At 45.9% G+C, this 12193-nt stretch overlaps 1 protein-coding gene across 3 annotated transcripts in view; it reads right to left on the bottom strand.

The window, feature by feature from the left end:
- ABCC4 (ATP binding cassette subfamily C member 4 (PEL blood group)) overlaps positions 1–12193 on the bottom strand; it is a gene marked incomplete at both ends in the record, with an annotated part of 289171 nt that overhangs the window by 171824 nt on the left and 105154 nt on the right. For all 3 annotated transcript variants that reach the window (XM_080688958.1, XM_080688957.1, XM_080688956.1), the window contains 4 exons: positions 441–535; positions 6217–6408; positions 8587–8676; positions 11590–11691. In XM_080688958.1, the coding sequence (XP_080545084.1) occupies positions 441–535; positions 6217–6408; positions 8587–8676; positions 11590–11691 (479 nt within the window). The remainder of the gene's footprint in view (positions 1–440; positions 536–6216; positions 6409–8586; positions 8677–11589; positions 11692–12193) is intronic.

Below are 12193 nucleotides of genomic sequence, written 5' to 3' on the forward strand. Positions count from 1 at the left end.
GCAAATCCCACTCCCCAAAAACCCTCCTGGGAATCGAGTCTACGCTGTTCACCAATTGGATATTCATTCAAGTGCCAAGAGAATAACCCCAAACCAGTGATTCCCTGAGACCCAACATGCAGGGATGCTACACGCCCATCATTGGAAGCCACAAGAAAGGCATGTTCTGGGGAGGGGGATGAGGCTCGAGGAAGGGAACGGGTCAAAGAGTGTTATGTCCATATATGAAGGTATCACTATGGGTCTCACTGACAGAGACAGGGAGGAAGGAGGGAGCTGGGAGGATACGAAGGGACATCTACGAAGCAATGAGCGCATGGATGGACAGATCGCTTTGAGTCTCGCTGTGTCATATAATTATGACGCACCCATAAAAGCATAAATTAAAATAAAGATGGAAAGGCCTATGCAGTCTGGCCACTTTTCGAAAGTCCATTTACCTCGCAAGATTCAGCCGAGCTTTCTGCCCTCCGCTCAGCGTGGTCCCTCGATCACCTATCATGGTCAGGTCCCCATCCTCCAAAAGCTGCAAGTCCTACATGGGGAAAAAGACTTAAAGTTGATCTCCTGCTCTTGTCCCAAACTTTGCAGAAATAGTTCTTTGGAAATAGATGTGTATTTGATCTGCAGCAATGGATATATTTCATAGTGACTAAATTTTCTTTTTTTCAGTAATGGGGATGGAGCCCAGGGGCATTCTACCTCTGAGCTACACCCTCAGCCCTAGTTTTTATTCTTTATTTTACAGGGTCTCACTGAGTTGCAAAGAGCCTCACTAAGTAGCTGAGGCTGTCCACAAACTAGAGTCCTCCTGTCTCAGCCTCCCAAATGCTGAATTACAAGAACGGGCCACCACACCAGCTTTCCCAAACCATTTTAATGCTGTCATTTCCCACCATGTGGAAGGGTAACATTAGCATTAAAGGAAACGAAGTCCCCATAGTTCCCCTGCTGGAAGACTGACAATATAAAAAATTACCATTAGCTGGGAGTAGTGCTGCACATTTGTAATCCCAATACTTGGGAGGCTGAGACAAGAGGATCACTGGTTCAAGGCCAGCCTCAGCAACTTAGAGAGGCCTCTGCAACTTAGTGAGACCCTCTTTCAAATTTAAAAAAAAAAAAAAACAGACTGGAGGATGGTGGTTTGTGGACAGCCTCAGCTTCTTAGTGAGGCCCTTTGCAACTCAGTGAGACCCTGGCGTGGTGGTGCACGTTTGTAATCCCCGCACTTGGGAGGCAGAGACAGGAGGATCGCGCTGGTTTGGAGCCAGCATCGCTGGCTTAAGAGACCCTGTTTCCAAATAAAAAATATAGAAATAAGTCTGGGAGTGTAGCCCAGAGGTAGAAGGGCTTCCAGAAACCCCAGTACCACCAAAAATAAAAAGGAAGGAAGGAAAGAAGGAAGGAAGGAAGGAAGGAAGGAAGGAAGGAAGGAAGGAAGGAAGGAAGGAAGGGCGAGCCGGGCGTGGTGGCGCACACTTGTAATCCCCGTGCTTGGGAGGCTGAGACAGGAGGATCGCTCAGGTTCGAAGCCAGCCACTCTGGCGTAAGAGACCCTGTTCCAAAAATATAAAATAATAGGTCTGGGAGTGTAGCCCGGAGGTAGAAGGGCTTCCAGGAACCCCAGTACCACAAAAAAAAAGAAAAAAGAAAAGAAAAGAAAAGAAAAGAAAAGAAAAGAAAAGAAAAGGAAGGAAAGAAGGAAGGAAGGAAGGAAGGAAGGAAGGAAGGAAGGAAGGAAGGAAGGAAGGAAAGAAAAGAAAGAAAGTAGGGCTGGGGGTGTAGCTTGGAGGTGCCCATTATCACAGTACTGTGGAGGTGGAGACAGGAGAGTCACAGGTCGGGGGACAGCCTCAGCAACCTAGCGAGGCTCTCAGCAACCTAGCAAAACCCTTCTTCAAAATAAAACAAAAAATAAGTAAATAAAAAGGCTGAGACAAGAGGACTCTGGTTTTGAAACCAACCTCAGCAACTTAGTGAGACTCTCAACAATCTAGTGAGACCCTGTTCCAAAAAGGGAGAATGGGGTATAGCTCAGAAGTAGAATGTACCTGGGTTCAATCCCAGTACCCACCTACACACACACACTAAAAAAAAAAATACAATTTAAAAAGGGCTGATGATGTAGCTTGGAGGTACAATGCCCAATTTCAATCCCCAGTACCACAAAAAAGAAAAAAGAAAAAGAAATGTGTTCTATTCCACATTGTTTCTTTGTTGGCTAAGAAGTGGGCACCATCTCTTGCTTTCTGGTTTCATGAGAAAACAAGGAGCGGTCTTGAGATGGGTCCCAGCCTCCGCCACACGCTGCTCGACGGCCCTGGCCCGTTGCTGACCGGCTCCGTGACGGATTCTGCTTGGTTTCTGTGCCTGGGTTTTGCGTTGTTCTCTCTCCTGGGCAGCCGCATAGCAGTCCCAGCCCCTTCCTGAGAAGGCAGTCACACAATACACCTTTCCTGTAGCGCATCTAGATAAGGAGGAACCGCTTTCACCAAGCCTGGCGGGAGAGCTCCGTGGCGGCCGCTGACTCTGCGAAGCTCTGATAGGGAGACGCGCTCCCAGGCACGTCTCGGCCAGGATGGCTTCCCAGCCACGGTTTCCAGTTTGTTAAAGAAAAAGGGTGAGGTAAGCGTGACAAGTGTCCTCACGCCAAAACCACCCCCAGCACCTCTCCGTGAAATGTAACCAGTCACTCAGCCTAAGACTGCTTTCACAGAAGAGCAGGCGTGTAACTAGGGGAGCCAATGCACACTCAGGCCCGCATGATGCTATCGGGCCAGGACCGCACCAAGTGCTCCTTCAGGATGGTGGACACCCACCGAGAAGGCTTCTTTTTTTTTTTTTTTGGTGGTACTGGGGTTCCTGGAAGCCCTTCTACCTCCGGGCTTCACTCCCAGACCTATTTTATATTTTTTTATTTGGAAACAGGGTCTCTTAAGCCAGCAAGGCTGCCTCCGAACAAGCGCGATCCTCCTGTCTCCGACTCCCAAGCGCGGGGATTACAAGCGTGTGCCACCACGCCCGGCCCCAAGAAGGCTTCTAGAAGGGTCCTGTGGATGCTAGAACCCTAGGGCAGGGCCCCCTTGCCTTTGCTCAGTTTTTCTACCATATGGAACTCCTCCTCCTCGTGTTGCCTGTCAGCAACCTCCCCATCCTCCGAGGCCCAGCTCAAACTCTCTCCTATAAAAACCATCCCTGCTTCCCCAGTCAGAAACCATCTCTCTTCCTCCTGGGCTCCTAGGGATGTCTCCATTGCCCAAGGACTCAGTCTGCTTCCTAATTTTGATGTGTGTACACAGCCATCTTCCCATCCATCAGCTCCTGGACGGTAAGAACTAGGCACCAAGCACTGGTCTGTTATCACCCAGTGATATCATTAATCCTCACTATAACCCAGGAAGCAAGCATCGGCCCCATTACTCAGAAGATGAAATGGGAACTGAGCCTGCCTGGCCCGGGGACTCTTCTGCTCGCAGAGAAGCTCTCTGAATAAAGCTCACCTCTGAACTGAGCGTGTCAGGTTGATATTACTATTATCTCCATTATAGATGGGGAAACTGAGGCTGTATAAGGCTCAATTAGCCCTAAGCACACCCAGTTAAAAGGAACTGAGACTTTATCCCAGAGCTGTCTGACCACGGGGCTTTGGATTTTAACCAGGACCACCAAGCACTGACATAAAGAGATTTGTTTCCTTAGCTACACTCTGTACCTCACTATACTCTCACTTTGAGCATGGAATCAATAAGGGCATTGATAAGTGTGATAAAAGGGATGCCACACGCCCGTGATCCCAGCCCTAGGGAGGCTGAGACAGGAGGATGGGGGCTCAAGGCTAGCCTCGGCAATGAAGTCACTCTCAGCAACTCAGCCAGGCCGATTAGTGTGTGTGTGTGTGTGTGTGTGTGTGTGTGTGTGTGTGTGTTATGTAATAATGTGTGTATATAAATATATAATATATTGATATGTGTATATAAATATGTATTAATATATGTGAATATATGTATATTAATTAGGACTGGGGGTACAGAACCCTCCTGGGCTCAATTCTCCAATACCTTCCAAAAAAGTAAACGATTTATCTCATTATTTGACCTCAGAAGTGTTTTCTGCTTACTTCCATAAGATCCAGTATAATCCATCTAGTTGATATCAATATAGCTCATGAGAGAAATCCCAGTTTTCTCCCATTTTTTCTCCAGGGCTTTTTGGGGGAAGGTGAGAAGGAAGAAACTGTGAGAAGAAACCTTTATTTTATTGATATCTTGTTGACTGATTTGGAGAAAAAGAGCTAGAGTAGTAACCATGGCTACCATTCACCAAAACCTGGCGTGTCTGCACTCCATAGGTGCAGCCCGGAGTCTTTAGAATCAGCCCCTGTCTCCCTGAGGCCAGCATTCTGAGCCACCCAGGACAGGTTTTCTCTGAAAGTGGAGCCTTTCCTACTCCATAGACATAAAATAAAAAGGGCTCAGTGGCTGCATAGTTCAACGGCAAAGCACCCTTGGCCTCAATCCCCGCTACCACAGAAATAAATAAATAATACCTGGCTCATGATTGCTGACTTGATGTCACTTATGGAAACACGGTCTCCCATTAACAACCGCTCGGGAGAAGGCAATAAAAACACATTAAACAAGCGATTGTTTCTTTGTCTACATCATCATAAAACGCTTCTCGCCCACACAATCTATGACACGCAGACCATTATTGGAACAAAATGACGCTTTCCTCACAAAGCCAGGTAATAGCCTTCAACAACCCACCTTTGAGGATCCGTCCAACCCTTTCCACAGCGCACAAAAGAACAGTCGGAGGTCCCGGCCTCACTCCACAGACCCCGCGGAGAGCCCTTTACAGCCATTATTCACCAATTTTCATAACCCAAAGAGGATACCATAGTGTTTTCCAGTAATTTGCCATTTGTCCTTTACTAACTTTTATTCTCCTATATTCAAATGTTATCAGTCATCTTGCAATTTTATTTAAATCCCCACGTTCAATAAAACATTTCTTCTTGTCATTTTCCCTGAAACTCAATGTCATTCCTAGGGAAACCATATAAAACTTACACAAATTTTTTTAAATTTTTTTTTCTTGAAAAAATAAGGAATGAGTCAAAAACAGCAAGTGGAGAGAGAAGCCTCTGGATGAGGAGGGTCCTGCAGTCAGGTGAGTGGCAGATCCGACCTGACGTGGGTAATGAAGTTTCATATTGAGATAAAGAGCTGAACCCACCACCGAGGAAGCTGAAAATATGAAGGAATTCTGCCATTTCTTGAGGTGTAATAATGCTCTGATTTTTTCCAGAGGAGTGCTTAATCTTTTACAGATAAGTAATGAAGAATTTGCAGATGAAATAAACAAGGTCCAGGAGAGGCTGCGCTAAGAATAACCGGGGTGGGTGCGTCTGCAGAGGGTAGGGCAGGGCTGACACAAGAGAGGCCGCCGGTGGCCGTGGCTGAAGCGGGCGATAGGTACACGAGGGCTCAATACACCGTCCTCCTCGCTCTTGCAAACTCTTGTAATTCTCCAATCAAAATAGAAAAAATTTAGCAGGCGCGGTGGCGCACGCTTGTCATCCCAGCATCCGGGAGGCTGAGACAGGAGGATCGCGGTTCACAGACAGCCTCAGCTACTTAGTGAGACCCTCTGCAACTCAGTGAGACCCTGTTTCAAAATAAAGAATTAAAAAAATAGGGCGAGGGGTATAGATCAGAGGTAGAATGCTTCTGGGTTCCATCCCCAGTATCACACACACACACACAAAAGCAAACCAAGCTATACTATACCCCCCAAAAGCACATCCTATGAATGTCATTATCACACCAGAACTAAACTAGCATAGTGTGTGTGTGTGTGTGTGTGTGTGTGTGTGTGTGTGTGTGTGTGTGTGTGTGTTCTCCCAGGAAACTAACTTAGAGTATTAAATAACATGCAAAACTTTTGACGGCCAAATAAACTTTCTTAAGACCCTACAGTTTAAAATCACAGTAACTAAACTAGCATAGTGAGTGAGTGTGAGTGTGTGTGTGAGTGTGTGTGTGTGTGTGTGTGTGTGTGTGCATGTTCTCCCAGGAAACTAGCTTAGAGTATTAAGTAACATGCAAAACTTTTGACGGCCAAATAAACTTTCTGAAGACCCTAACAGTTTAAAATCACAGTAACAGCACTGACAATCTGAGCAGATCAACTTCAAACGTCCACACGTACCTTTTTCAGAGCACAGGCCTTTATGACTTTTTCATATCGTTCCTTTTCATATTTCTTCCCAAATAAGATGTTACTCCTCACGGTTCCTGAAAACACCCAGGGCTGCTGGGAGACGTAGGCGATGCTGCCGTGCACGCTGACCAGGCCCTGGCTCGGGGGCAGCTCCCCCAGCACGGCGCTCAACAGCGAGGACTGAAATACACCGTAAGAACACACGTGTGCGGTCAGGCACGGGAGGAGGGCTGCACCAGCCCTGCCCAGCCTGGCTTCACTACACCAGTCTTTCACTTCAAACAGGTTGCCAGGACCAGCCTGGTTCTGAGTAAGGAGCCTCACTAGCCCTCCAGCCTCCAGTCTTTTTAGTCAAGATGGATGATAAACCAGACTTACCAGAAGTGGAGGCTTTTGATAGATCAAAACTAAAGAAAACTAATGCTGAAGAACAAAGTACTATTCCCTCGGCCGGGCGTGGTGGCGCACGCTTGTAATCGCCGCGCTTGGGAGGCGGAGACAGGAGGATCGCGCAGGTTCGAAGCCAGCTGCACTGGCGTAAAAGACCTTGTTTCAAAAATATAAAATAGGTCTGGGAGTGTAGCCCGGAGGTAGAAGGGCTTTCAGGAACCCCAGTACAACCAAAAAAAAAAAAAAAAAAAACCAAAAAAAAAAACTATTCCCTCAAAAACTATCTAACAGGAGGAAGAGTGTGTTCAAACATCATAAAATGGGATCTCCTCCCAAGAGAGAAGTCCAACGCTGCCTCAGAGTCTTGGTTGCAGGTTTGTTTCCTTAAACCTGTGTGTTTGTAGAGATTTTACGTACTTTATGGATTCTCAACGTGAGTTTACTGGAGTAAGCTCACGTTAGACTTCCCATTGGCACACAAATAAATTTGAAAATACAGATGCTGCCAGTAAGATAAATAAAACAAGAAAATAGAATAGGTTGACTGGCATGGTGATGCATGCCTGTAATCCCAGGATCTGGGAGGCTGAGATAAGAAGATCGCAGGTTCGAGGCCAGCCTCAACACTTAGTGAGGACCTCCACAACTTAGTAAGACCATGTTGCAAAGTAAAAAAATTAAAACATAGGAATGGAGGTGTAGCCCAGAGGTAGAACTCTCCTGGATTCAATTCCCAGTGCCACAAAAAATTAAAATAAATAAAATAGATTAAGGTGTCTGACACAGTGGCACAAGCATGTAATCCCAGTACATGTGAGACCGAGACAGGAGGATCACAGGTTCAATGCCAGCCCTGTTTCAAAATTAAAAATAAAACAGGACTGGAGGTATAGCTTAGATGTACCACCCTACTGGGTTCAATTCTCAGTACCACAAAGAAAAACAGGATAAGGTCCAGAATTAGACTGTATAATAAAATAGTGGAACTATCACGATTGGTCTATGTAATCTAAAGAATATTAACCAGATAGCATGTCAACCTACTCTGCTCAAATGAGTTTTCCTCAAACAAAATGCTGTGTGGGATTCCCATTCGTAATTGAGAGCGCTACGTGAAGTACTATATATAATAAGGAATGCTTTTAGCAATCCTGTATCTCAGATTGATATGTGTTTCATATGTTTGATACCGAACAAAACTATTTCTGCAACCAGTTATCCTTTACTTGGCCAAGAATCTGTTCCAGAAAGCTATAAATAGATAATACAGCCAATGCACTGGAGCAGATATTTAAGGGAACTCTGGAGAGCACAAAGCAGAAGAGGAAAGTAATCACCCTACCGTTTATAAATACTGCATTTACATTTCTGTACTTTGTTCTATTAGAATACACGAGACTAAGTGTATGCAAGTTCCCTTCAAGTCCTTACAACACACGGATGTGACACATTGGTGCCATTTGCCTACCTGTCTCGCTCCAGAACCTGGGAGCTTGTTAAGTTCAGAGGCAACTGATTGTGTACAGCGCCGCACACGCCCGCTTTTACTAAGTGTGCACTGACTCGGGCGAACCATGTGGAAAAAATGTTTAAAGCTGGAGAACCTCTAAACGCAACATAGCGTCTAGGGGCCACTTTGTCAAAAAGAAGTCCCTGCGTTCTCAAACACCCCATCCCGAATGGGAGCCACACAAATGCTTTTCTGCACTATTATGTCCAACAGCGGCTGGACCGGGAGGTCCCAACTGTGTGCCGCAAAGCGCCAAACCAAACACAATATGCATTGCCCAGAGGCATCTGGTCACGGGAGCGACTCGCAGAAGTAATGTTCCGTACCACACACTGAGAAATGCCGCTCCAGGTACATTCCATGCAAAACGGTCTTACGTGGAGCTTTGGGCCCAACTCCAAGAATCCAACATGGGGTGCGGGGCTGCACCCATCTGTCAACAGCCATGATAAGCTTACCTTGCCTGCTCCCACGGGGCCGACCACAGCAAGCAATTCACCAGGTCTGGCAGTAAAGGAAAGGCCTTGCAGCGTCGGGGTTTCTGATGCCTACAAATTAAAGTTTACAGATTTGCACCCGTTTGAATAGAGAAACGCACATCCCTTCAAAGAGTAGAGGAAATAAAATGATAGTCACTGATACGTGGATATAGCCCACGGCTTTCTCCTTCCTATTTAAGATAGAGTGTCCTTCCGTCCTTTCCATGATGTCCTGTTTCCCTGTGAGGTTTGACTTCTGGCAACTTTAGTATCTCAGGAAGGCCCTTCCCCTTTCGCCAGGCTTCCAGATGAACACAGCTCCAGGCATCTGCAGCACTTGAGTAGTAGAAATGGCAAGGCAGCCATCTTGGAATGAAAGCGCATCGGCTCGCACTGAATTGCTATGATCGTATTTTTAACAGATTATTGAACACGGGTGCTTTTCAGTCATGTCTAAGTTTTTATTATGCCCCTGGCTTTAATCTTCGGTTTCATTAACCTCCACAAGATGGCAGCATAGTACGTGGCATGGTAGCCCCTAAGAAACAATTTGAAATCTTCACTCCATTGTCCCGTGACAAGGAAGGCATCTCATTCATGCTCAGCAAGGAGAAATGCACCTGACATTTTATATTCTAAAGTCACCCATGGCAAATAAACTCCTACCATGAGGGTGAGTGTTGTACCCAAAGTTCTAACAGCAAAAATGGGGAATAAGAAATTAAGTATAGTACAGGACGGTAGGTCAAAGGGATGGGGTCTAAACCGCATACCTGTGCCATGTATTATTATCTGCCTGGCCAAAGAGGGTCAACATAGCACTACGACAAACACGATGGGGAGCCGTGACTTAATGTACAGTCTAGCAGTTGGAAGGGGGCAGAAGAATCATCATACCATCATAAATCACTTTCCTGATATAGGATATAAATTCTAAGGTAAAGGGATCAAAAACCATATGTCTATTACATACACAGGTTGAGCATCTTTCATCTAAAAACCCCAAATCCAAAAATAGGAAATTGTTGAACATCACAAGGTGAAAATTCCACATCTAATCTTCTTGCATAAAACTACCTCAGGCCACGTGTAGATAAGGTACACCAAACATAAATGAATTTCATGTTTAGACTTGGGCCCCATCCCAAGATATCTCATTATCTACATGCAAATATTGCAAAATCTGAAGGAATCTGAAATCTCAAATACTTCTGGTCCCAGGCATTTCTTGAGATAACGTATATTCAACCTATTCTAAATTTCAAGAAAATTCTCAGTAACTACTCTTTTTTTTTGCGGGGGGCGTGGTATTGGGGTTCCTGGAAGCCCTTCTACCTCCGGCCTACACTCCCAAACCTATTTTATATTTTTAATTTGGAAACAGGGTCTCTTAAGCCAGCGAGGCTGGCTTCGAACCTGCACGATCCTCCTGTCTCAGCCTCCCAAGCGCGGGGATTACAAGCGTGCACCACCACGCCCGGCACTACTCATGTTCTTAAAAAATGCTTTATGCTCAGTTCATTATGTCCTTTAAAAGACCATATCCAACTCACTCCTCCATAGTGCTTCCCAATAGTACAAAATCAACTGAGAGGATTAAAGTGAGTGCTGGGGGAGAGGGGAGAATACAGAGGAACGTGGTAAACCAACATGAGGTTACACTGGTTTTTCCCATCCAAAGACAATCAGTATTTTATCTTTTGAGCAAAAATAAGATGGTGTAAGTAAGGAGAAGGACGGTTTAACACTGAGAATATGGAACCTCAACAGCGGAGGAAACAACTATAAGGACTTTTGTTTGAATTCAGGTGAAATTATCAGAAGGAAACTGATAGTAAGTATTGGAAGTGAATGAAGAAGAGCTACTATTTGGGGATTAGTCTGAAGGGTCTTTTTCCCTTGCTAGGATCCTCATCTGGACCTCCCACAGGGTGGGTCAGAGTCTAGACCGCGTGTGCCCTGCTGGCTGAAGAGAGAGTAAAACTCTCTGCTGCCTTGGACAGTGAGCAAAACACCCACTGAGCCTGCAGGTCTGAGCATTTCTTGAGTGTAGAGGACCTGTCACTTTTCCCTTTTACCTAAATGTCCTCAGTAAACCAAGTGTGGGGAAATCCTTGTGGCCTAGCCTGTTTTACCAGTCTGCTTGGCACCTGGCAAAAGCCTTCAGTCAGGAATCCAGGAGCCTGCTGTGCTGGCTGGCAGCCTCCTCCCGGCGCTCGGTTGCCACCGGTGGCTCAGAACACGGCAGCGCCCATACTGCCCCAGCAAAAATCCAGCTCATGGGCTTTCCCTGATATATAATAAAATGACTTGAAAGATCCAGGCGTGGTGATGCAAGCTTGTAATCCCAGCATTTGGGAGGCTGGGGCAGGAGAATCGCAGTTCATGGTCAGCCTTAGCTACTTAGTGAAACCCTTTGTAATTCAGTACGACTCTGTTTCAAAATAAAGAATGAAAAATAGGGCTTGGAGTGTAGGTCGGAGGTAGGATGCCCCTGGGCTCCATCCCCAGCAACACACACACACACACACACACACACACACACACACACACACACACACAAAGACTTGAAAGCATTAAGATAAAATATATATACGATCCTCCCCGGGTCTCTATAATGATTCATAAGGTATTTACTGTGAACCCACTCCGTACTGTACCCTGAGTCTGTCCAGTCCTCTGGAGTCTAACATTACCACTGTCTAAACTCAGCACATCACGTTCAGATTGAGACAATGGTGAAAGATTTGAAAACAAGATAAAGAACAATCTGTCAAACACTTTAAGCTGACTTCTAGATGTATTTTCTATTGACTGCAAACCGTACTCCCAATTATGAAAACTGTTACAACATACAATAGACTTTCCATCCGTGAGCCAGTCCCATTTTATACGGTGTGTGAATCCCCCCCAGTTCTCCAGTAAGTCGGTGTCACCCATTGTCTGCTGGAAATCATGACCTTCGAACAAATGGTCTGTTACCTTATCCCAGGAGGCAGTGAAATCTTGCACGTGCACAATGGTTTTACCATCAGAGGGCAGTGGAAGGTTGCGCTGTGATATCTCATCAAGCAACAGGAAGTTCTAAAGAAGAAAAGAAAAACACGATCTAAACTCCAGAGCCACAAACACAAAGCAAAGGCATTGCTTCTGCAGAAGCTGCCGTGTCGACCCTGGCACAGCCTGCACAGCCCTTGCCACTGCACTTTAGGTGTTGATTCAGAGCTGGGCAGAGCTCAGTGCTAGAATGCTTGGCTAGTATACGCTGAGTCCCTGGGGTGGGAGGGAAGGGAGCGAGGGAGGGGAATCACATCAGAACATGCTATCTATACTGATAAATTATCTAAGGAGACAGACGTTCACCACCAGGAGGACGAAAGTATCCTTGCAGCTTCCCTGGCAAGCCTACTAGTTCCTTCCTAAAGCAAAAGTACTGCTCCCCAGTTGAACACACGCAGAACCTGGGCGTTTTTATTGTTTTCTTTTGATTTGCTAACAATAAACACGGGAGCTGGCAGGAAATGTTTCGATAAATATTTACTGAATCCTCATGTGTGCCAAGCACCGTGCCACAGGCCAGGAGCAC

The sequence above is a fragment of the Muscardinus avellanarius genome (assembly GCF_963383645.1).
Source record: "Muscardinus avellanarius genome assembly, chromosome: 2".
In the NCBI taxonomy this organism is placed as follows: Eukaryota; Metazoa; Chordata; class Mammalia; order Rodentia; family Gliridae; genus Muscardinus; species Muscardinus avellanarius.